This window comes from Accipiter gentilis, chromosome 10, assembly GCF_929443795.1.
Source record: "Accipiter gentilis chromosome 10, bAccGen1.1, whole genome shotgun sequence".
In the NCBI taxonomy this organism is placed as follows: Eukaryota; Metazoa; Chordata; class Aves; order Accipitriformes; family Accipitridae; genus Astur; species Astur gentilis.
In genome coordinates, this window is record NC_064889.1 from 16428557 (window position 1) to 16453591 (window position 25035).

A 25035-nucleotide genomic window follows, 5' to 3' on the forward strand; every position below is an offset into this window, starting at 1 on the left:
ATATTAAGTTTTCTTTTGTCAAAATCACCAAGGTTCTAGGTCAGAAAACACATCTCATGCTTGTCTAACCCTATGTTGAAATAATGACACTACCTGTTGACCTAAATGGTGTAAGCATTTGGGCAACAAAGGCCTAAAGTATGACGCCAAGTGATAATCAGTGACCTCGATGGGGCCTGCAATTGCACCCTGAAAACTAGTTCATTATGTATTTTTTCTGTCCCAGAGAGTACAAAGTAAACGAGCAACGTGAAAATACCTACTGAAATAATGTCTTATATCAGAATATTCTATAGGAATACATTCCAAATAAATTATTGCAATATAAATTGTCTTTATAAATGTGGCACTACAGCATTTAAAATATATGTTCACGCTTAGTAGTGGAACCACTCAGAAAATGCCACAACATGCATATGTATATATAGACTTTTTCCCTGTTAATCATTTACTGAGAGTGCATAAAAACAGTTGTACTTGTTTGCATGGAGCCTTTTTTTCTCTTTTTTTTTTTTTTTGTTTGTTTTTTTTTTTTGTTTTTAAACTTTGCTGTGCTAATTATATGAATAGCACAGATCTTGACAGATAAGCTCTTGAGCTGAGGCCAGGGAGTGCATGGCTCCCTTTGTATGAGTTCTACTCTGGAAAGAAATGTTGAGCATTTTGAAGTTTGAAAATAACTGTTATTCTAAAATATTACAGTAAGTTACTTTGGTGAATTTACTACTTGTGTATCTTTTTTTTTTTTTTTTTTTTTTTTTCAATCAGCCTGTTAACTAAAATCATGGCCTGGCTACATTTCATGTTTTATTTTATAAAACCCACCAAAACCCCACACACCTCCAAAGCAAAGGGAGATCTAGAGCAGTTTGTTCTCCTTCAGTGTTAAAAAAGGAAAAAGAAGATACATATTTATTTATATATGTACGCATGTACTCCAAAATATAATCAGAAAGGGGGGAAGAATCTGCAGTATCCTTGTTAAAACAAAAATTGCACTAAACCACTTAAAACAAAGTCTTACCACAACAAAAATCGGCACTGTCATCATGAATAACATATTGCCTTTCATATGCAGAGGTAATAAGGAGGCTGCACTGTGATCCATATAACCTCAATAATGTATAAATGAATCAAAAAGAATCTAATTAGTTCAGCGGCACCAAAAATTATTAAGTAGAAACATCAAAGGAGCCAGTGGGACGTTACTTTTTTTTTGTCAGACATGCTGCAGAGCTGCCCTTCAGAATCCTCTGACTTTATAGCTGGAAGCAGGCCTCACGAATGTAGGTCACAGTAACTTAAAAGCACCGGAGCTAAAGGATGCCACCCCAGTACCCATACCCTCCTTGAGCAGCACTGCCCTGCAGCCTCCTCAGCACCATCTCCACACGTCCCACACGAAGTTCTGCACCATCTAGGATCTAGGCAAAGGAAGGGTGGAGCCAGCTCCTCACCTCCTGTCTGCAGCCACACAAGATAGTACATCCTGAAAGCATTATGTTTGCTACAATCCCTTTTTCCTCCTTCCCCTCAGTGCAACTGCAAAAAGAAGGATAGATTGGAATAGTATCTCGGCTTCCACAGAGACGTGCTACATGCGAGGGAGATAGAAAAGACAGTTGAACAGACAACCGCAAACACTACAGAGGCACAGGACCTCCCTGGAGGTGACCCTGGCCTCCTATGAATTCCTCCGGAGTCCTACAGCTGTTCCTGCCATCCAGATGGGAAAACGTGTGTGTGTGTGCGCGCACATGTGAGAGAGCTGCTGAGGAAATACCTGTGGAGGCATCTAACTCAAAGGTAGAACAGCGTGTTTTGATAAATAAATATTTATTTATGAAAAAAACAGCGAGAAAACTTTTATACTGTACCACACAGATGCAGACATCCGTGCCTTTTCGCAGCATATACTGCTAGGCTTGTACTGCATCAGAGATATAACACAGTGAGAAAACCATACCCCAGGGGAATGTAGCTTGGACTGATTTTTCACAAAGTCCTAATCATACAATTCACTGAAGTCAGAAAAGTTTCATTTAAAAATAAACAAAACCTAATACTGGGGTCCACTGTACTTAAGTCCAGGAATTATTTTTTTCTAACCTTGAATATACAGATATATAAGCTTAGCTTGTATCTCCTTCAACAGGATGTATTTGTCCACAACCCAGTAATGTTTCACTCCCCTTTGAAATTAAGTAAAAGCATCACAGGCAAGAGAAACAACAAAGCTATAAAAGGAAGACCTTTCATCATTCCAGGACTGTTCCATATCCCAAACCAAAAGGTTTACTTATTCAAAGGAAGAAATAGGACAGTACTTGTACAGTAAAGGTTCAAACCACGGTAACCACATTTTTAAGGTACATTCTCCAATAGCTTTCAACATTGTTCAATTTGCAGACATATTAAAAAAAAAAAAAATAATATCCAATTATGCTCTGCAGCTGGGCAGACAAACAAAGCCCGAAGATTCGCTCTTCTATTTACCTTTCATGGAACGTATAGAAGGCAACAGATCCCACAGGTCCACAAAGACCAGGCTGAAAAAAATCGCCATTGCAATTATGGGAACTACTGCAGCGTACCCCTAAGGTTCACTCACAATTCCCAAGGAATTCAACTGGAGGTGGACTGGGCCTCAAAAGTTAGCTAATTTTTCCTGTTATCTACAACATCAAACTCGGACTACTTTGACAGAAATCTGTACTGAGGAGCTCCAACACAAACCTCTGAGGAATCAAAGGGCCCACTCCGGCAAACCTTCGCAGTCCTAGGCAGACACACGCAACACACACAGGGCTATCCAGCAGGGTAAAGTTTATCAAGAAATAAATTGATATGGAAACTCACAAATTTAACACTGATGGCTCACAACACCTGCAAAAGTTAAAATACAAAACTTCTCAAAAGGTAACACAGAATGCTGATAAAGGCAAACAAAGCCAGCCTATGCCACTGCAGCAACCGGCAGCACTCTGCAGACAGAGCAATCCCAATGCCTACAGCACTGTCCAGCTTTCCACAAATACAACTAGAGAGTTCTCTCTCTCAGAGGTGTCCTGAGGAGGAGGAATAGTACTGGGGGAGAGACAGTTATTACTTATGAAAACAGAAGAACTGAATTGAGGCCTGTATGCTGCTGTCTAGAACTACAGTAACATTTGTACCACCCATTCCCTGGGGGAAATGACATACAATGCAAACAGGCCTAGTTGTTCAATTATTCAAGTATTAAGAGATTCACAGAAAGACATCTGAGAAACATAACATTTTAATAGATGAAATAAATACTCCAGTACATGCAAGATAAAAACTGACATTGGAAAAAAATTAAAAATCACTTTTGTTATAGTGTAATTTTTTTGTTTGTTTGTTTAAACACTCACAGTAGCTTTTCCCCCAGTTTGGAAATCAACACATGGAAAACATAATCACAACCTCCAGTCCTTCCACTCCTACACACCAAATGCACTTCTAACCTAACACTTGATGCAAAATAAAAAAAAAAAAGTCATACAAAACAAAAACAAACAAAATAGTAGCTACATCCATCATCTATGTGTTGTTGGGTTTTTTTTCATTTTTTTTTTTTTAAATGAGTGAGAACTGAGGTAACCTTTTTCCTGCACAACCGAACAGTAAAATTTAGAAGGGAAATTTCGGAAGACAAGACAAGACAAACTTTAAAAACCGCACCCAGCGCGATTAAAGCTTCTTTTTTTTTTTTTTTTTTTCCTCCTTTTTTAAGATACCCCCACCTCCCCAAATATAAAAAAAAACTTTTAAACAGTTATTACCATTTGTGTGAAGACCTTGTTGAATAAAGGAAAATTTATCTGCAGATACTTGCTTGACTTTAAAGAAAAAGAAGCCAAAACTGGCTACCTTTATTAGTACGTATGGTTTGAATGTGTTCTGCTTCTTCACCGCATGAAATCAAAGGATGGGGCTCATCCAAGCAAATTCTTTGGTATACAAAAAAAGGGGTGAGGAGGTGGGATATTATTTTCCTTTAGCAATGACTGGGATCTAAACAGAAGATGTGGGGGTTAATTCACAGAATTGGAGTTCACTGGCGGTAAAGTCCTGGGTGAAGATCTTTCTCTTAGTGCCTGAGATAACAGGTTGCAACCATCCGAGACGGCGCAAGCTGAGTTCCTCAACCTTTCCCTGTAATCGCTCATTTTGGTGCTACTTTCGGGGTGTTGGGCTATATCCCTGAGGCATTGGGTCAGGAGCACACAAGCAGATACCACACTCATGGCTCCTCCTAGGATGGCAGTTTGCACAGCTTTGCCCTCTGGATTAATGGTGGCAGCTTTACCCAAAAACTGGGGCTCAGTGGCAAAGCCCACCAGAGCGTAGACAGACTGCACCAAAGGTCCACTGAACAAGACGCATCGGTTCCTGGTCAGCTCGCTGGGTGAAGTCTTGACCTCCTTGACGCACGCCAAGAGGGCAGAGGCGCTGGTGCTCATACATTTGACACTGAGTTTGAACTGCTCCTTAGCAAATTTATCCTTGGATTTCTCACTGGCCAGCACGCAGGCGTCTGTCAGGAATTTCAAGTTCTTGGACATGTTCTGAGAAACCTCCAGCAGGAGCTGAGGGCTCATGTCTGCCAAAGGGGTGGTCTTGAGGACCCCGCAGCCGTGCTCCACCTCATGCCTACATCGGGTCACCTTGTAGCGATCCACCAAGCCAGGCATAGCAGGCTGGGCCCCCGGAGTCTCCACCGCAGCCAGGTAGGCAGCATGGGCAGAGCATTCGGTCAGGGAGACCACCAGCTCCCCCATCTCCATCAGGCTTTCCCCCACCTCCCCGAAGCGTCCCATGTTGAGCTGGCTCTGGACGTCATGGGTCAAGATGGAGAGTCCTTTGGTCCTGGCAATGATCGTGTCCCTGCACTTCTCGAAGGACTCGCCGAAGACAGACAGGCTCTCGGTGTTCACCGGCCTGGTCTCGCTCGACAGCAGAAGCAGATCGGCCACCAGTTGCATCTTGATCTTGCAGTGGTCGCAGATAGAGATGAGCTTCTTCCTCTGCAGGGAACCGCTGCTGGGGATGCCGCCGCCAGACACCTCGCTGCTGGACTTGCCAGAGCCACCGCTAGCCATAGCGCCGGGGGGGCACTCGCATGCCGCTCGCTACCCCGCTGCCACCGCCTCTGCCGCCGCCGCCGCCGCCCGAGCAGTCCCGACTGAGCCCGGCAGGATCGCTCTGCCTTTTCCGCAACATCATTCCATTAATCGCCGGGAGGCAAGAAAAGGCTCTGGGCGCCGGGGCTGCCGCTGCTGCGGGGAGCGAGCTCCGCCGGGGCGCCCGCCCCGCTCCGGCGCCAGCCTTCGCTCCTACGGCGCTCCCGCGGCGGCTCGGCGCTCGCCGGGAGCCCCCGGGCCCCGCTCCGGCATCGTTTGGCTAAAAAGATTTCTTTTTTTTTTTTTTTGTTTCCGCACGTTGGCTTCCCTCCCTTCCACCACCTCCTCCTCCTCCGGCTTCCCGGCTGCGGGATCCTGCGCAAAGTTCCCCTTTACGAGACGGAATACCTCAGCGACGCCGGGCAGTGGCACGGGGTCGGGGCAGGGGCGCAGCCCGCCGAGTTGCTACCGCGCCGCCGGCTCCTCTCCTCCGCTCGGCGAGCGCCAGCCGGGCGCAGCTCGCGGGGGCCGGAGGGGCGGCGGCTGCGCACCATGTGCCGCCCCCGGCGCGCCCGCCGCGGCCCCGCGCCGCCGGCTCGCAGGAAGCGCCGCGGAGGGTGTGGCCCGCCCGCCGCCCCGCGCCGCCACAGCCCCGCCGCGCACCCCGCCGCCGGGCCGGGGAGGGGAGAGGGGGCGCCGCGGGGAACCGGGACGGGAGGGGAGCCGCGGGAGGGGACGGAGGGGACGGGCGGAAAAGAAGAGAGAGAGGGGAGAGGGGGGAGGGAAAAAAAAAAAAAAAAAAAAGATCCACCGGATCCGGGTGCTGGGGGCGGGCGCGCGGGATCCGTTCCCCTTCCTTCTGCCGCTGCCTCACTCCTTCCTGCCTCGATCATTCACGCGGCCGCTGCGAGCTCGCTCCCCGCCGCCGCGGTCCATGCCCCTTCGCCCAGGGCCCCGCAGACTCGGCGCCGCCGGCCCCTCCTCGCCCGGCTCCCGCTGTGGCCGCCGCCGCACCAACTCAGGCTCTGCCCGCAAACAAGGGTGGTGGCTCCGGGCTACAGCCGCGGATGCTGCGACCCGCCCGGCCTTGCGCTCCTCCTGCCATGTTTTCTGGCTGAGTCGCCAACTCCCAGGGAAAAAAAAAAAAAGAAAAAAAAAAAAAAAAGAAAAAAAAGAGGAAAAAAAAAAAAAGAAGAAAAAAAAAAAAAGAAGAGGGGGAGGAAATCTTCTTTTAAATTCCCTTTCTCAGGCTTTCAGACAAACTACTGGGAAGAGGCGGCTGCGGCGGATCTGCCAGCCAGACGCTGCATGGCTCTGAGGGAGGCTCCCCCCTCCCCGTTGCCTTTGCTGTAACCTCACTTAAGCCTATCGAAATCTTTTGTGCGGTGTCACCGCCCTTCGTTTAAATCCTGCCCTCCCCCCGCCGCCCCGCTCCACGCCCGCCGCCTCACGCTCCTCCCAGGCGGAGGGGGCAGCAGCGCCGTGCCGCGGGAGGCACCGCCCGCCCGGCCGACCGGCGGCCGCGGGCCCGCGCCGGGCACCGGCCAACGGCGCCAACGGCCCCAACGGCCGCCGCCCCCCCCCTCCCCCCTTTCTCCTCCCCTCCCCTCAGACGTGAGGCGAACCCCGTCCCCGGCGGGCGCGGGATTAGAGAGGGCTGAACGAATAAATAAACGACGGCGGGGGGGAGGCGCGGGGGGGTGAGGAGGGGAAGAGAGAGCAGAGGCGAGGCCAGGCCAGGCCAGGCCGGTGGGAGGAAAGTGAAAGGGAAGCCGGAGAGGGGCAGCCGGATGAGCTCAGCCCGGGCGGGCCGGTGCGGCCGCCGATTGGGCGGGAGCGCGTCGCGCAGTCGGACATCGGCGACGGAGGAGATGCCGAGAAGCCGCCCTCCGCCCCAGCCCGCCGGGGCACCGGCGCCCCGGGTGCCGCTCCCCGCGGCGCGCTGCGCCCGCCAGGCCTGCTGCCCCGGGCGGCCCGCCAGGTAAGTTCGACGTTCCGGTCAAAACTCCGGCCCCTGTCAGCGCTCGGCCCGGTGCCGCAGGGCACGGCAGGGCAGGGCAGGGCGGCGGGGCTGGCAGCGCCGGGGCCGCGGCACCGAGCGCCCTTTGCGGACTGTCGCGCTTCAGGTGGAAGAATCCGTCCCCTATTGCGGCCGGCACGGCGACGGACCAAAGACGGTCTCACGGCGCTCAAGACAGCGGGCGCGGGGCTTCGGCGGGCTTTGCTCCCACGGAGTTAAAAAGCCCAACCTCTTGCTAGTCGCAGTCGGTGCCGTAAATACGGTACGGGGCATCGCTGCATCTGTATCTGCATAGAGATGCTTCCCTCAGCGCTGGTCTCGACCCATTTTTTAAACCAATGAAAATGAATTGAGTGTGTTTCTTTCATGTTCCTGTCATTGTTTCTGAAGACTGCTTACCGTTTGTTAGGATTTAGCAGGGGAAAATGTAAAACTGCTGACGCGAACTGTGTACGGAAAGCCTCTGCAAAGCCGACTTTCTCTGGCCTGTTTCCAATCTGCAGCACACCAAGAACTTTATTAGACGATTCTTGTCAAAAGCAAGATGCTAGGCTCAGTAACTCTGAGGCGTTCAAGTAAATGCCATTAAACAATAATCAAATTACTAATTGGGCTGGAACAAGTTATAAGAAGATGGGTTTAATGCTGCCTGGGATGCTTCCAAAGGGAATATAGAGTTTGGTAAACAACGCCGACGAGAATATTTACGTCCCACGCATCAGATTCTCTCCTGTTACGCCGTATCTCCGTCAACATAATCCTCAATAATCAGGGTCCATGTTGAAACCACATCTTCCATTTGTTACATATTTTGCTGCAGCTTAAGCTGCAGCTAAATAACATTCTTTTGCTTCTTTCACCAAGACTTTCCTGTTTTAACTTAGCCTCTTAATTCTAGGCAGTTACAATGCATTTAGCAGGCTACAGAAATCTAGAAATGCGTTTGTCCCAATTCACGTTAACATCCTGCTACATTTATACTACTGCAGGGGTATAAGTGACCTTGAAATAACTAAAAATTGGACCAGACTGCTCACTTGCAGGCCAGATCCGGCGATGTCCTGGCACAAACGGAGCCCATCTAATAGACTGCTTACATTTAAAGAGCTTCGGACAAGTTTATTTGTACATATGCTCACCTATTAGCTAGAGGAACCCTTGGCCTTCTCTGTGGACTTATGGAGCGGGACGGGAGCAGGATGACTACAGATGTGGAAGTGGAGGGTTAACAGGATGCATGCTTCTGGGGGGCAGGGGGGGGGGGGGGGGGGGGGGAAGGAGGGGGGGAACCCTTTCCGTAGAGCCAGGCTTGAGGAAAGGGGCAGATACTGGTCTTTGGGTGTGTCGAAAAAATACGGCAGTTCTCCACCCATCCCTCCTCACAGAAACAGTGTGAGGGAAATTCTGTTTACTTGAGTCAGATTATAGCAGTTTAAAGGAAGGTCATGATTTGGGCCTAAGCAATTTTGGCTTACTGCCAGCAACTCGTTTTCAAAACTATAAATAGGAATGATTTCAGAGTACTCTGAAAAATAAAAATCAATGGGCAGAAGCAGCCAGCTGAATTGCATTTCAAAATATTTTCAGCATGTCCTTAAATGAGGCAGTGAGATATTATGTAGCACAAGGAATGCCTCACATAAATACTAACCTAGTTTATTTTTAATGAGGATTGACTACATTTAATTAGGGTTTGAAAGTTTTCATTTTAGAAAACGTAGGTCTCACCCCTGGCTAGAAGAGGTGTTAAATGACCTAATAATCGTTTCCATTTATAGATGCTGCCGCCTGCCATGATGTTCCGTATGATTTGTGCCATTCCCCAAGGACAAAGCGGAGAGATCCTTGGTTTGGACAGTTCCTGCTGTGGCTCCTGCACCAGCCTTCCTCCCAGCTGCCCACACCAGAAACACAGCTAGGCCTTAACCCATGGCAGTTCCTAGCAGCTGACAGGGCCACCAAAGCTCTTAGTAACTGCTATAATATAAAGCAAATATTCTTTGAGCTCCTTTAATCTGTCCACAAGACTGATCCAGTGCTTATCAGCCTCAGCATTAGCAAGGGGCAGAACTGGTAATGACTGTCATGTCGTAGGTGTTGCTTGTGGACAGTTTCCCAGGCAGTCTTGCTAAATGTCCTTTTCCTCCAGTAGCGGCCCTGGGTGTTCAGCCTTTTTGCATATGAAATGTATGATGAAGAGTGACCTGACTTTCACTGTTTGAAAAAATAATGTAGAAAATGCCACCTTAATTGGTTGTTTGCACCATGGAAGAGGCATTTCTTGGAGCAGCTGCCTGTTAGAACCTTCCTTCAGACTGTGTTGTTGCATCATAAGTACACCTGGCATGGCTGGGTTCAAGATCACCCACGGTCTGTGTTTACCATGGTTATTATTTGACCATAAACGCACAGTCTTATTCTAAAAGGCAGCCTTGAAGGCAGATTCTCTTGGGTCTGGCAATTTGAGTGGAATAGATCAGCTAGATACATGCTTTAAAGGTCAGGTAGATGTATCTGTGTGGTTTAGGAGCAAAGTTTTACTCGGTGATGTTTGGGGTGGGTATTATTTCCTTCATAAGTCTTTGGCACATCTCTCTGAAGGAGAATGTCTGCGTACCCATTTATTTCATGGCTGCTGAGTCCAAAGGTGACCTGCGGGACTTGGGCAGCTCTGGGAATTGGTGTAAAGACTTAGAAGACATGAAATTCAGGTGGCCACGCTTGGCCTTAAAAAGCTTTCACTGACAGAGTCTGAATGAAATAACTCTCTGGGGTTCAAAACAGCAGGCATTGTCAGATACAAGGGATTAAAAGGCTTTTTAATGTGGCTTAGTAGTGTACAGAAGATTGGCTTACTTGTATGAGCTCTTCTTTCTTCACATTGATCTTTATTTTGCATTGTGCTTAGTACAACAGAAACTGGAGGCTGAAGCCTTTTTTCCTGAATCACCTCACAGGACTTGGCCCTTTTATTGCTTAGTAAAATCTTTTCTTTTTTTTTTTTTTTTTTTTTTTTTTTTTTGTGAGGGAGGAATTGATTTTTGCCAGTGTAGCCAGTGTTGAGTAATAGCTGAAGAATACCAAGTTGTAATAATTTTATGAACACTGTATGTGGCCAGGTTGGTGAGAGGAAGTTACTATACAATGGGTTATACTACTTTATATTACTTTCCTGTATAGATGTATCGATCTAACTTAATAGGGAGCTAGCTGATGAAGGAATAAAAGGCAATTCAGTGGTTCCCCTGTGTCAGCTATATGTGGCTAAACCCATGAGGTGGTAATTACAAGAACGATAGCTCCAATTCTGAGGGATGCAGCTGGTTTGTCAGGCTGAGAACTACAAATCAGAGGATGATAAAGTTGGCAGAGACTGATGGAAGAAATAATTTAACACAGAGGCAGACTTTGCAGAAGAGGCTGGAAAAAGCTGGGCTTCCTTTTTGCAGGAATGGAATGGTAAGTCATACGGAAGGAAAGGCAAGTGTGTTGACTGTTTTATTGTTTTTAAGATCTATTTTGTCTTAAATGGCTTGGTGCTAAGTAAGTGTTTTGTGGTCAGTACTTAGAGTCATTACTTCACAAGAGACTAAAACTGTAAGGTCTGGGTCTGTCTCGGGTCTGCAGAGGTAATCATGGTTGATACACTGGGGATGCAACCTGAGAACTGGTCTGTGTGTAGCACAAAAAGACAGCTAGAGATGGGGAGGAACAGTTAACTGGTCACTTACAACAGCAAAATGCGAGCACAGTCACAAGTTTTGGTTTTTCTTTGAAAATTATTTTGTGTATTAATAAGTAGCTTTTAGAATAATAGGTGGGCTTTCACAGACAGGCTTAACCTTGGTGTTTTGATGTAGGGTTTTTTGTTGGTTTGGGTTTGGTTTTTTTTAATATGGTATAGTCAGAAACACAGTATCAAAGGTAAGAAAAAATTTATTACGCAGATACCAGCAATGTAAATGTCTCAGTTATGTCTAAAATACCAGTCAGCTCCTGTTGCTCAACTGAAAGATAATACAGAAAAGTGGTTTTTATTTTGTTGTCCTTTTATTCACCATTTATTATACTGTTGTTTTCACCACTTACCATATATAATTGATTGGTTGTCCCCTGCTGTTACCGTGGATATTTAATACATTGACATGGAAAAGAGACACGTTTTTATGAAAAGGAAAACACAGCTATAAAACTCCTCTTGCATGGAATGGAAGGCTGTGCCATATTTTATGTTGATACAGCCAGTAATGGCTTTCTGCTCCATGTTCTTATCTACCATCTACACATGTGGATATCCATCCTACACCTCATGTTTTATGAGGCAAGTGCCTAGGAGAGCATTAGGTGCAACGTAGCTCCTTGTGGCCATTCTCCCTCCCTGGAGCAGGCAAGGAGGGCCAGGTTTGTAGGTCAGTTGGCTTGAAACTCAGAAGCACTTAATGGAAGAGTGGTAAATGCTATTGATTAGAATGGTCCAGCATAAACAGGAATCCAAGACCCTCCCTTGAGACTCTTAGGTCTGGGGGGGGTGGGGGGGTGGGTGGGGTGAGATCAAAAGAGAACACAGTATTTTGAACAAAATGTGCAAGGGCCCACCCTTCCTGAATTGCACTTTTGGTAGTATGTTCTGTTGTGCAGCTGTAATACTTTACAGAAGGGTTTGGGTTCCCCTCCCCCTGTCTCCCTGTTCCCCCCCTTTTTTTTTTAATATATATCATGAGAGAAATTTAATAGATGTTTTCATAGGAGTCTCTGATCCTACACTTTTCTCATTGTACCTGTGTGTTCTATGAGGAGAGCTGTTGACCATTGCCGGTTTAAGTCTAGCACCTTTAAGTCATCAGAAGTTCATGTAATGTATTACTTACATTAGATGTAGGTGCCAAAACTGACCTGTAAACCTAAAATTAAATTGGGACTACAAAATTAATTTCACTTAGCTTGTGGAAATTAGACTATAAATGGAATTCCTGTGGGAACTGTGTAAACCTTCTTTGACATTGATTTAATGTAATTCTTTTCTTAATAGGGTAACTTTAAATTGTGTAACTAGTACATAGTTTTAACCAGCACAGATTTGTAGTGACTCTTGCAGTAAGATGAGTATTAACAGGAACATTCTGTGGTGTTTCTGAATTTAAGGATTACAGTTTATAGCTTTATTGCAGCTGACTAGAAAGTCAGGTGTCATACCCCCTCCCCAAACCTGATCAGATAGGTAACGATGCAAAGCTAACATATAATTTGTCAAACATCTCCATTCAGTCAATGAGTTTTAATTTATAAAATGCACATGCGCAGGATAACATAAAGTTAGGACAAAGATTTATTTTGTGGTCAAGACTGAATTCAGAATCTGAATTTCAAGGTTAGTACCTGAATCAGATTTTCATGTCCAAATCACAATAATTAACCCCTAATTTGGGAGAATTTTGAATAAAGACTTAATTTTTCAAATTGGACCCAGGAATTCAAGGTCTGGAACAAAAATCTGCGTTCTCTTAATAGATGGCAAGTGAGTGTGCTTGTTTTATGCATGAAATTAATTTGAGGACTGAAATTATTCTGACTCATTCAAATCTTTGTGCTCTAGATGACAGCATATTTTGCTTGCTAGTAACAGTATTAAAAAGGATATTTTCTTTCCTTTCTTGAGATTTAGAAATACTCTTTTTTTTAAAGATAACATGTTCAGGTCCGATTCTTCAAGTTTCCCTCCAAATGTGATGGCATTTAGAGGTCTGAAATAACACATGCACTGTCTTTGCGTGAGAGTTCATGCATTAGATCGTCTCTGCAGGGGAGCATTTAGGGTACTTAAGATAATTTGACCTATGAAAGCATTAATTTTGAATGTGTTACTGAAAGTAACTCAGAATATGCTGACATTCTGTAAAATGTATGACAATGCTTTTAAATGGGGTAAGAATACTCTGAATTCTGGGTCATCTCAAAACTTGCTTCGAGTTTTCTGGGCTCTGTTACTCGGCAAGTCTTCTGTATTGTTTAACACAATATTGTCCTGGTCCTTTACTAAGCTGGTAGGTGCAAAAGCAGTTCTAATGCCTGTCGGGCTGTATAAAGAGCACGGCTGTACACCAGACCTCAATCATTTTAGATACTCAAAGTAATCACTAAAAGGCTGCCTTTTGCAACACTGCATTCATCTGAGCCACTATAAAACATCCTCTTGTATTAGTAGAGTTCTTAAAATGAATTAATTCTTCCAGACACAGCATGTGTTGATAGCAGGGTAGCCCTTGCATGTTCATTCTCGCTTCTGCATGCTTTAGGCTGATCTTCTGATCCTGTTAGTTCAATCTCTTAATTGTCTATATGTCCTTTCAAGACAGCACTGCCCTTTCCTTGATGAAGTCAAGTTCTTTGTTCTTTCCAAGGTTTCATTCCAAGGAATGTCAAGGGACAAGCTTTAAGACCCTACTGTACTCTATTTGCAAAGAAAAGTAAAATGTGATGAATGAGAATCCACTTTAAAATAGAAAACTGCACACAAAACCCCTCCATCAGCAAAGACTTGAGAGAGCTTTTGGCAGCTAAAAATATATGTGCATTCTTCTCCTAACTCATAAGGAATAATGGTATGGGAAATATATTTTGCACAAGTATAATTCAAAAAATGCAAGTTATATTTTTTTAAAAAAAGGAGAGAATCCCAAACTTCATTAACAGAAATTTAGAACATCCTGAAGCCTTGCTGACTCAACCCTACTCAATAATGAAAACAGTTTACATCAACAGAGGGAGGTAGATTTGCCTTTCTGATAAGGTGTAACTTTATAATTGAAAGTACTACTCATAAAATTTGCGTATTGTAGAAGCAGAAATGATAGCCATAGCTTGAGACATTCCCTAGCATGACTAGAGGGGAAGCTACAAGGTAAAGCCTTAAACACTTTACTTTTGCAATCTACAATGAAAGTAGCCATCTATTATCGGATATATTCTATATTGTAATCATAATAGTGTTAGCTACTAGGACTATAAAAACTATTATGGAACATGAAAAATGCTTAAGCTGTAAAAAGCATATTTGTATGATTCTATAGATACTCTGAACAAAACACAGTGTGCTTCAATAAAAAGAAAATGCAATTTAATTTGCCCCTGTCAGTGGTAAGTATTTCTAGCTGCATTGCTTTTGTTTCTTGCATGGGAAAGAACAGCGGAGTACAGAGGCTGAATAGGTGTTTGTGCTGCAGCTGACTTCACAAAGAGCATATGTTGAAAAAGTTCTTCCTGGACACAGAATTCTGCCTGAACAGAGATAGCTGCAAGGTCAGTGCCAAGCATGAAAAATATCTCCCTTTCAAATTAAAGCTTTTATATGCACGACAAGGAGATGTATAGTGTTGTTTGGTGCAGTGCTGGATATACTGAACAACTCGTTCACTCACCAAAGGGAATTGGATTACTTTTGAAATCCACATCTGAATGTAGGACCAGATATTAAAGAAAGTCAAAGTTGGCTTGGTTTGTTTGAGTAAGAGAAAACAGAATTGAAGAAAATATTTCCCAGTAGAAATTCAGTGAAAATATGCTGCAAGTCCAGCATTCCAAAATTGAATCTTTAGTCTTTATTTTCTTTCCAGTGAATGTATGCGTGATCCAGTAATAACAAAAGTTACCAGAAACATATTTTAGTAAAACCTCATTAATCAGTATACCTGATGTTCATTACATTTAATGAGAAATCACTGAGCAAATGTGCTCATTAGTGACTTACTGGACAGCTTTGTGAAAGGTACTTGACTAAAACCCCGTTTCAGTTACTGTACATTTAACAAGCTCCATGAATAGCTATGGTCTCCCTGCTTCCTGTTTCTCAGGCGCACTGGCAGTATGTCTGAAATGTTATAAAATGATAACCCTCAGTATGGAGGTTGCAGACCAGACTGGTTGTTTATCAGGGTGCTGAAATCTTGGATCCCACATCCTCCTCTGCTGTTTCTCATGCTACGCATGCACTTGGCAAGCTGCTGCTTCGTGTGGCATGTCTCCCTGGCGTTCACAAGCTACACAGCCCTTCAGCATCCTACCATTTGCATAGTCAGTCGAGGCTTCGGAAAGCCTCCCGAACCCACGTCCCTGCCTAGTGACTGCTTTTGTTTTGTATTTGCACGCTGTGCCCATAAGGGCAGTGGGCTCCCGATTTCATTATAGGACTATATGGAACAGTAACAGAACTGGGGTTGGACTGTTCACTCTAGAGAATTCGTTCCTCTGCTCTGAGCCTGCTCTCCCTCCAGTGCTTCCAGTGGAATGGAAAAGCACCCTGTTCACTCATCAGCCTGACCACAATTCGTATCTACCAGTAGTTGTTACTGTGATGCTTCCTTGAATTCCCAAGTTTAAACGTCTTGGAGTCCCAAGTCCAAGAGGCCAAGGAGAAGCTGGTGCTATCTATAATGAAAACAGCTTCCATGAAGAAAAAAATGACGACTCTAGAGCAAATAAGGCTATGCAGATATCAATCTGTCTATTTGGTTTGTTTTGGATAATGGAAAAGTAGTCTGTACAAAGAAAAAGCCGTACCTCTTAATTTTTTGTGGTGGTCAGACATTCTGGAGTTGTATTTTAGTCAACGAACAGCTTTATTTAAGCCTTCTTCTAAAAACCTAGTATTACGGGGATACTAGTTAAAATCAGAAGACTCGGTGCAATGGGCCCAGTTCCTATCCCATCCATTAGTGAACACAGATACTTGGTCATCCCGCCTTCAAAAAAAAAGGCAACAAAAAGGAATCCCATAGCTTATATTCCAGGAGCTGGTCCGTCACGCGTTTCTTTTTTTAAAAGACCCGACAACGTCCACCTTTCAGTCAGTCCTCTGGGCCAAGACCTGCAGGGACTACACCCAGAGCGGCCCCCGACCGCAGCAGGCCGGGGCTGGGCGGGCGCCTCCTGAAACGGCCCATTGTGCCGGGACAGCGCCTCGCACGCCCGGGTGCGACATCGCGGTGGACGAGGAGGAGGAGGAGGACGAAGAGGAGGAGGAGGGTGCTCGCCACCGCGGTGCTCGGGCACGCCTCGGGGAGCAGCACCCGCCCCGCCCGCGGCAGCCGCCCACTGGCCCAAAAGGCGGCTGTTGGTCCCACCCCACCGCTCGAGTCCCAGCGCCCCGCGGCGCCCAGCCCGCCCCACCGCCCTCTCGCCCGTTCTCCCCGACCAGCTCCTCCTCCTCCTCCTCCTCCTCCTCCCCGGCCCGAGCCGCCGCTGCCCCCGCCCCTCGAGGCGCCCGGGGCCGCCTTCCCGCGGCGGCGAGGTCCGAGAGAAGATGGCGGCGGCCGCCGGCTGGGCCCTGCTGGGCCTGGCGCTGTGGCTGTGCGCGGCGGCCGGGGCCGCCGAGCCGGAGGGGAAGCGGCGAGCGGGGCCGGCCAAGAAGAAGGACATTCGGGACTACAACGACGCGGACATGGCTCGGCTGCTGGAGCAGTGGGAGGTGCGGGGAGGGGCGGGGGACCCGCGGCGAGGCTGCGCCTCCCGGAGCCCCCAGAGGGGACCCGGCGTTTGCCGCCGGCGCGGGGAGCGGGCGGGCCGCGCTGCCGGCGCGGAGCAACCCTGCCGGGCGGTCGGGCGGCCGCTCTGCCCGGCCCCGCGGCGCCGCCGCCGCCGCCGGGGGAGGGTGGGAGGTTTGGCGCCCGCGGCCCGGCCGTCCTTCCCCCGGGCCTGGCTGGGGCCCTGGCCTGGAATGGGCGGGAGGGAGGGATCCCCGAAGCCTGGTGGCGTTAGGGTGGCAGGCGCCGGTTTCCTTCCTCTGAGGCTCCGGGTTCCTCTGTGTGTGCGTGTGTGTGTGGGGCGGGGGGTGTTGCAAAATCTGGGCGAGCGGGCACGGAAGGGGCTCCTGGGGAACTGCCCTCTCCCCGGGTGCCCACAGCTCGCCCTGCTGCCCCCTTCCCTCCTCCCAGCGCCTGAGCCCCAAACACATGCCGTCGATGCATGCCAACAGCCAGGTTTGATGTAAATGTCGCTCTTTTGGGGTATAAAGGGATATATGTTTTATGGCCAAAGGGCGGATAGCGGGAGAAATACTCAGTTCACGTTTACAGAGTACTATGTAGTTGGTTTTTTGGTTTGGTGTTTCCTTCCTTGCCACTCCTTGCTCGAATGGCGGCTTCCAATTCCAGCTCTCTCTTGTCCCCCTTCATCCCGCTGCCTCAACTTTCTTTGGCAGTTCCCCATCACTCTTTTCTCCATGTGGTTGTCATGCCACTGTTCAGTTCTTTTCGCTATTTTTGTCTTCCATCATCTTCTGATAAATGCCAGAGTGCTCAGCAGTGTGTTATTCTGTCCCATGAGGCTGTTCCCTAGAACGTTTTGCACAAAAACTGGAGGAAATAGAGTGAAAACTTCTGTCTCCTGTAACACCAGTTACAGCTGTTAGTCAAGGTGGAGGAGTAGGTTTTGTACGTGTAATGTAGATAAAGTAACTTCTGTGAGAAGTAAGGATGTCTGCCTTGGACGTGGTTGGCAGGTTTGTGGACTTGTGCATCCCATGGACTGTTGCTGTGTATCTCCCTTTAGTAAGGGAGATTCTTAGAAAATTGAGTTAAAGTTTTAAATAAAATCATGTAAAAAGCTCAAAGCTCACCTTTCTGTTAGTGGTATCAGCCAAGGACCAGGTGGTCCCAGCTGCTAAAAAATCAAGGCTTACATGATAATATTGGCCAACTTCAGCCAAACTGGGCATTGTAGGAAAAATCTTAAAAGGTGAGCATCTCCGAGTTTTTGAATTGGATGCCTGGATGAAAGGGAGACCCAAGTTAATGCTGTCGTGATTCTTTGGCTGTGTATTCTGTTCCAGCCATGAGGCAGGCGGGGTCAGGAGGCTGTTCAGGGTTTTTCCTCTTTAGCTGGAGCAGGTGTCTGATCCAGTTCACCATGTGCTGCACAAATGCTTGTAGCCGTGTTGCATGCAGATGTGGCTGAGCAGCTGGGGAGTTGGCTGCTTGGGTTGGCATTGCCACTGAGGAAATGCACATACAGCCAGAGCCTTAGAAGAAAAAAGTTACTGAAGCAGGGGCTCAACAATTAACGGTTGTTTGGTCTTCTGTATGGCAGCTTCTGATGGTCAGCTGTATGGCATTTTGCCTGATGGTAGTGAGAACACATACAAGGAACATGAAAGACTCAAGGGGGTGGTGGCTGGAGGATAGAGTAGGAGAAAAGGCATGAGTGGACTTGATGGGGTGGGATGAGAAACAAAGGGGCCATTATGAATTTGGATAAGAGCAGGAATTAATGTTCGGGAGCGAGGGGCACAGGGCACAGATCTGTACAGAATCAAGTGTCATTGCTTTCAAGTGAGTGAGATGACTCCTAATATTTTTTATTTCCCTGGCAATTAGTCTAAAAGCATTGGAGGATGGTGGCTATAACATCCTTGGGTTCAGCCACAAGACTGGCAAGGCTGAGGCTGTGGCTCCAGCAGCCTTCCCAAAAGGAGCAGCCACCTCTCTGTTCAGGCTCTTGTGCTGCCCCTTGCACTGTGCTGGCGCAACCACGTGCATGACTGCCTGGTGAACTCAGAGAGTGATCTAGTGGAAAATGAGCATGGGGAATGGGGAAAAGAGATAGAGGTTGCTATAGCAGCTCAGTTGCACAACTAGAGCTTGAAGGAAGCCACCTAGGGATTTCCCCTCATGGAAAGGGACTCTCCAGCAGCCTTGAGTCCAGAGGAGCTGGAAACAGAACTGAGAATCTGGTCTGGAGGTCTTTCTGTTACTGAAATGTCATATTCTTAAACTAGTTCATTATTGTTATAAGCTCGGGGTTTCTCAGGCTTGACTCTGAGCTAAGATCAATGAATGGGCTGAGAAATTAGGTGAAATATGTTGCTAATATTTTTAAAAATAAAAATCCAGGGCATTGATGAGAAATGCATGAGAATGGGAGGAGAAGGAATATATAGCTATTACTGTATCTATGTAATGCTTTCCCTCTGAAGCCTCATGTTAATGTTTAAATGAATGAATCTCCTACACATTTCAAAGCAAAAGCCTACACTTCTTCCAGTCATTTACTTTGTAGATAGCTTTATAAATACAAAACTGCATGATAGTTTGTACAGGATCAAGAAAAGAAGTGTTGTGTAGGGGAGCTTTCGACTGCTGCTTATATTTCTATTCAAACTGTAACAATACAGCTTTGTGAGCATTTAGTTGAATAGTAAAGGGGAAAATAGGTAATATATGTTAGTAGGTCATGTTGTCACTGAATCCAAAGTCAATTTCTGTATTGTGTAAGGAGTATTTGGAAATATTTGTTTCTGCCTTTCCCTTTCAAAACTGTGAAATAAGTGGTTTTGCACTAGCCAAACTGATCTAAAATTAGCATTTATTTGCTTTTACCTCTGAAGAGTGTTTTTCAGTCAGTCATGTAAGATTTTGTGTTTTCACTGTACTTTACCAATATGAGCATTTTTCAGCTTCCTCTAAGGTAAGTATTGTTCCCACTTAGTGAGGGCAGTGGGACTTTCCTGGGGCTCTCCTTTGCTCCCAATTCACTTAATATGGAATTTGCAAAGGCATGCGAACTACTTGAAAGCATGCTTCAGACTTGCAAAATTGAAATAAATACATTATTAGTAAGAAAAGAAAGGATAAAATCTAAGGCTTCCACAACTTTTATTCTGTGGTAACTAAATTTTAAACTGTCTTGTCAGAAAGGCAGCAAACTACATAATCGATGGGAAGAGAACATGGGTCACTTGTATGAAACCTTAACCTTTAAACAGTGTGGGATGTTGTAAGAGGACAATGTTGAGTTTGCATATGTGTATGTGCAGAGATGAGAAGGTAATGTGTACTTAGATCTAAAAATCAAGCTTGGCTTCTGACCTTTGAGGCTTCTGAAGGGAATATCTTTAAATGCTGCTACAGTTCATGGTCCTAATGAAGTGATGCATATTTTCACTAAATGCTTGAAGGCAAAACACCACCTAAAATATCTTCCTGAATTCCTGCTGATTTAGTAGTGCTTGCGTGGATGCCAGTATAAGACTTCTGGGTTTTTCTGTTCTTTTTTTTTTTTAAAACTTTTTAATTCTGTGATACAAATACTGTTTAAGAAATCAAGTTCTGGCTCCATGTAAGTTGTCACTATATGCACTCCTCTCTGTTGTGAGCCGTTTTAAGGGGCAGCAGTTTGAATTCTGCCTTTGCAAATACTTAAATGCCTGTCAACCTGAGCAGAGGCATCAAAAGTTTTTTTCTTTCCTGTGGCATGAGCATTGAAATTCTGAATTCTTGTGGTTCTATTTGTTTAAAGACACAAAGTAAGGAATATTAAATTATCAAGTGTTTGCATGATTCCCAGAAGGGAGTTTTGACCTCTGAAAGCAATATGCAGATGAACACTTTTATTTATTTATGTGTATGAGGCTTATTAGTACAACTTTCTCAGTTCATCTCGTATACTTAATAAATGTCTGTGAAACTGTGAAGAAAAAACATATTCTTTTATGAAATACTTAGGTGGAGTTGTATTGAATTAGCCTTAAGACTTAAAGATTTCTCAGTACATGGTAAAATGAGATTCTATCTGTCAGTACGAAAATGTGCATCCATTTTGAAATGGAAGGTTTTAAATGGAAAGAGCACTCTTGGTGAAGTATCCTGAAACAAACTTCACTATTTCTTTTGGTTTGAGAATCTCCATCATTAAACTAAAAAAATACTTCTCTTTAGCAAAGCAGCTATTCTCTAAACAATGGGAAATTTCAAAAAAGAACAGCTTTGTGGAACAGTTGCGCTTAAAGCTTCCTTTTCCTTTTCAAAACAGAAAGATGATGACATTGAAGAAGGGGATCTTCCCGAACACAAGAGGCCTCCAGCACCAATAGATTTCTCAAAAATTGATCCAGGCAAGCCTGAAAGTATCCTGAAGCTGACGAAAAAGGGGAAGACTTTGATGATGTTTGTCACAGTGTCGGGAAGTCCCACAGAAAAGGAGACCGAAGAAATTACTAGCTTGTGGCAGGGCAGTCTCTTCAATGCAAACTATGACGTGCAAAGGTAAGCTGTTGTATGCAAGGATAAAGTTCTTGCTTTTACAGAACCCTTGTTTCTTTCTTCATTAAAATCTTTTCAACTGTTCATCCTGTGCCCTTCCCCACCTCCATCGTCCATCACTATTTCTTCGTTTCTGTATCAGTTTATATGCCAATTTGTTTTAAGTCATGCTACAAAAATTCTGGTGTGGTGCACAAATCTTTTTAACACTTACATGTGATCTATATATAGCCTAGTTTCTTTTTTATCTCATTACGTTTCAGCTATTTATCAGTTTTAGCTGCAGTAGTTTGCCTTTATGTGCTTGATGGAAAACATCGCGCTTGGAAGACTTGTCACCACAAAAGGCTTTTTGTTCCCCTGGCTAAAAAATGTGATTTTTCTCTTAGAGAGGATCATTTTGAAACAGAGGAATGTTGCACTCTTGTATTGAGGCTGAGAAGGATTGCAGTAAGTGTATAAAGCAAATTTAATGCCTGTTAGTGGATTTTACGTAGTGCCGAATTAGTTCTTCAGTTTTCTTCGTATTCTTAACTCCTCCTTGGTTATTTGTAAACTTAATATGTTTTATTCTTACACGTGCTAGAAAATTGTTCTCTTGTCCCCATCCCCAGGCAACAGCAAGACCAGCTTCTTGCTCTTAAATATATGCTTCAGTCATGGAGGTGATCCAAATTAAGCAAAATGTTGTAGTGTTTGAAGGGCACAGAGCTAAATGAAAAAATACATATCTTTCCTCTAGGTTTATTGTTGGCTCAAATCGTGCCATCTTTATGTTACGTGATGGCGGTTACGCCTGGGAGATCAAAGACTTCCTGATAAACCAAGAAAGGTGTGCGGATGTTACTCTGGAAGGTCAGGTTTATCCTGGCAAAGGAGCAGAAGAAAATGAGAAACTGAAAAACAAAACAAAACCTGAAAAAGCAAGGAAGAAAAAAGATGCAGACAAGAAATCTAATAGCATCAAAGAGGACAACCGAGCAACCAAACAGAGAGATGATCTATGACAGATGCGTTAACCAGACTGAATGCTGCTCTGCTGTTCCTTGGAGGGAAACTAATTTTCCATACAATTCCTGGCTTTATTGGGGGTGGAAGGAAGGAAGCAGAGATTACTGATGTTAAAAGACTTCTATGTTGAAATACACCAGTTTACTTATTAATATGGGCCATTTGTTTAGTTACAGGAAAGGTAATGTTTAATACCAGCGATTGACTACTTTAGTTTGTAATTTTTTATGCCTTTGTTGTTGTTTCAAATAAACATACAAATCTGTGTGTCTAACATCACAAGCTTAATTTAAGTGGAAAAGAAGAAATACAATCTTAGAATACACCGACGTTCATCTGTAGTAGCTGCATCCGTCTTGGGTATGCAAGTTGGTTGTTGATTCATAGATGCTGTTAGATAGCAGAGTACAGTGCTAAAAGATTCTCTTGGAAGCCAGTTTGCTAGACTCAGTTGGCAAAACTGCCTAAAATTGCAAAGAATAGTGTTACAGTGGCCAAAGATGCCTAAAATTATGGTGTTTAGGATGTGTGTGGTTAGACTGCCTGTTTCTTTATAAAATAAACAAAACTGATTCTGTATGTCCCCAGAAATCCACAGAAGTTCTTAGAAGCATGGTGGAAGAAGATAAGGCACATACTCAGCTAATGCACTCCAGTGCAGAAAGGAGGTTCTGTACCCATCAGAAGTGATGATGGGATGTTAATGAATTATAGCACCTGTGTGAGCAGTGCGGGGGTGAAAGGAAAAGTCAGATTCATGCTGTTCAGATTGCTATTGCTGCCAAAGAACTGTGCCTGTGGAAGCAAATGTTATGTATGCCCCATTATCTAGACAGTGAGCTAGAAGAAATAGCTTTAACTCTGAAATGAATTCATTTTACTGGTTTAAGGTTTTGTTTAAATCTCTGAAAAAGCACTAGTTACAGTACAGAGTTTGAGTTAGAGCTATCACTGAAGTTTAATAACCAGATCAGGTTCGGGGGTATTTTTTGGGTACGGATTCCTGACTGACATGGTTGATTGTAAACGAACATTTGATTTAAATGCTATGAAGTTTGATGTATGGGAGCAAATGTGATTTCTCTTTCAAAGACTTTGTATAACTGGGGAGGTTTTGTTATTATTCAGATTGTGTTCAGTTAAATCCATTGCTTAGAAGTGTTTCCCTTCTGCCTTATTATCTGTTAAGGACTAAATGCACCTAGTATGTATGGTCCACATCATTTTCCAGGGGATGAGCACAGTATTAACTGTCTTCATTCGTTACTACTAAGATGTTACTTTGACTCTTTATTGAAGGTGCTAAAATCCAAGTGTTTTGGATAAAAGGTCCCAACTGAACCATAATGGTTGATCTTGTGGAATACTTCAATATCAAAAGTGGGAAGCTGTGACTTACTGAGTGCTTGTTCTAAAATAAAAGATGTCACTAAACTTACTGTCTCACTGAGTAGTAAAATGCCTTAGTTAGGTATTCGGGAGACAGACTAACTTGTCTTTGGTTTCTGTACATGAGGACTAAATGATGTTGATGAAGGTTCCAGGTGATCAGTTTATTTAATTTTAATTATATTTGTATGAATTTAGGATTAAAGAAACCTTTCTGGCCACACTTCATTAAACAGGTCTGTACCTGTTTGTCTGAGTGGAAAAGTGAAAATCATGTGTTTCTTCCGGTTTAACTGTATTACTTCTATATTCTACTATTAACCCAAATGTGCAGCGGAGTTGAGAAGAGTCTCTGTAGATACTTGGATATCACCTTCCATTAAGGAGAGATGTGCAGTCCATTTCTTGTCCAGAACTAATTTATCATTTTGTCAAGTGTTCTGGGTTTGTATCTCCCCCCTTTTTTTAAAGAATATTGCTTTTCATCTCAAGAGATGAACAGAGGTCAGATGATGCTATAAATATGAAATATTAATGTGTTTTTTCGTTTTACAACTTAAATCTATGGTATATAGAGATGACAATTCAGATTATGATGAGAAACATGGCAATGCAGTTTCTGTATTTTTCCTAATGTTGTAAAACATAAACATGATTTCTTTTTTGATCAAATTGGGTTCTTCCTGAGCTAAATAATTAAGCAATGCGAAACAGTATACAAATAATACAAAAGCAAATTAGCCAAGGAGGAGAAACAATTACTACACTTTAGCTATAGCCCAGCTTTTGAGAATAGATACTTGTTTTAGTCATTCATAAATCTGCGTTTATAGTAGCTTGGGTCTTTTTGCTTTATAGTTAAAAGGAGGGGGGACAGCTTTGTTGAGATTCAGCTAGCCAATTGACTGTGCGTTTTGTTTGGTTGAGTCATTAAGTTGCCTGTGCCAAATGCAGGCATGTTTTGTGCCACATAAATTGATTTTTAAAGTGTTTGGAGTTTTTTTAGGTTTTTAATAGGAGTAATGGCCTGAGGGTTGCTTTTGATATAAAATACAAAACACTGCCTTCGAGTAGCTTTTCTGTCTTCCACTTTTCTTCTCCTTCTTTCATGCTTTACGCTCAAAAAATAATTAAATACACTAGTAACTATAACGTGGCAGTCTGGCAGGAACTTCTTCACCAGCCAGTCTTTGGTATCGCAGTTCGTAACTCTACTCCAAAACAACTTATGTTCTCTTTTAAAACCAATAAGTCTTTGAGACCCTAGCACTTGTCCTGGTACAGCGTTGCATAAGCAGATGTTATTTGGTAATGATGTAAGAGGCCTGAACACAATACAACTTTTATATATATATGTGTGTATATAAAAAAAGTCTTCAAAAAGTTACTTAAGGTCATTAATGTTCTATAAGTACCCCAGCAGATGTTGGATTTTGAA

At 44.4% G+C, this 25035-nt stretch overlaps 2 protein-coding genes across 3 annotated transcripts; one reads left to right on the forward strand and one right to left on the reverse strand.

The window, feature by feature from the left end:
* Positions 1 to 717: 717 nt before the first annotated feature.
* Positions 718 to 5770, reverse strand: TLNRD1 (talin rod domain containing 1). Its single transcript, XM_049812582.1, has one exon. It carries the CDS (start codon positions 5124 to 5126, stop codon positions 4059 to 4061), a length of 1068 nt encoding a protein of 355 aa, XP_049668539.1. The 5' UTR covers positions 5127 to 5770; the 3' UTR covers positions 718 to 4058.
* A 1080-nt stretch (positions 5771 to 6850) lies between these two features.
* Positions 6851 to 24692, forward strand: MESD (mesoderm development LRP chaperone). Of its 2 annotated transcripts, XM_049812246.1 has the most exons (4): positions 6851 to 7128; positions 8946 to 10626; positions 20968 to 21200; positions 21940 to 24692. In XM_049812246.1, exons 2-4 carry the CDS (start codon positions 10522 to 10524, stop codon positions 22202 to 22204), a joined length of 603 nt encoding a protein of 200 aa, XP_049668203.1. In that variant the 5' UTR covers positions 6851 to 7128; positions 8946 to 10521; the 3' UTR covers positions 22205 to 24692. The 2 variants fall into 2 exon arrangements, with proteins under 2 accessions (XP_049668203.1, XP_049668204.1); XM_049812247.1 differs by lacking the exons at positions 6851 to 7128; positions 8946 to 10626 and adding an exon at positions 16412 to 16627.
* Positions 24693 to 25035: the final 343 nt, after the last annotated feature.

What these genes read in the sequence shown, in the direction of transcription:
- TLNRD1 (XM_049812582.1), bottom strand. Translation starts at nt 5,126, where the DNA reads ATGGCTAGCGGTGGCTCTGGCAAGTCCAGCAGCGAGGTGTCTGGCGGC.
- MESD (XM_049812247.1), top strand. Translation starts at nt 16,463, where the DNA reads ATGGCGGCGGCCGCCGGCTGGGCCCTGCTGGGCCTGGCGCTGTGGCTG. An exon ending in GGCTGCTGGAGCAGTGGGAG is followed by an intron (nt 16,628 to 20,967) that starts GTGCGGGGAGGG and finishes TTTTCAAAACAG; the next exon opens with AAAGATGATGACATTGAAGA. An exon ending in GCAAACTATGACGTGCAAAG is followed by an intron (nt 21,201 to 21,939) that starts GTAAGCTGTTGT and finishes TCTTTCCTCTAG; the next exon opens with GTTTATTGTTGGCTCAAATC.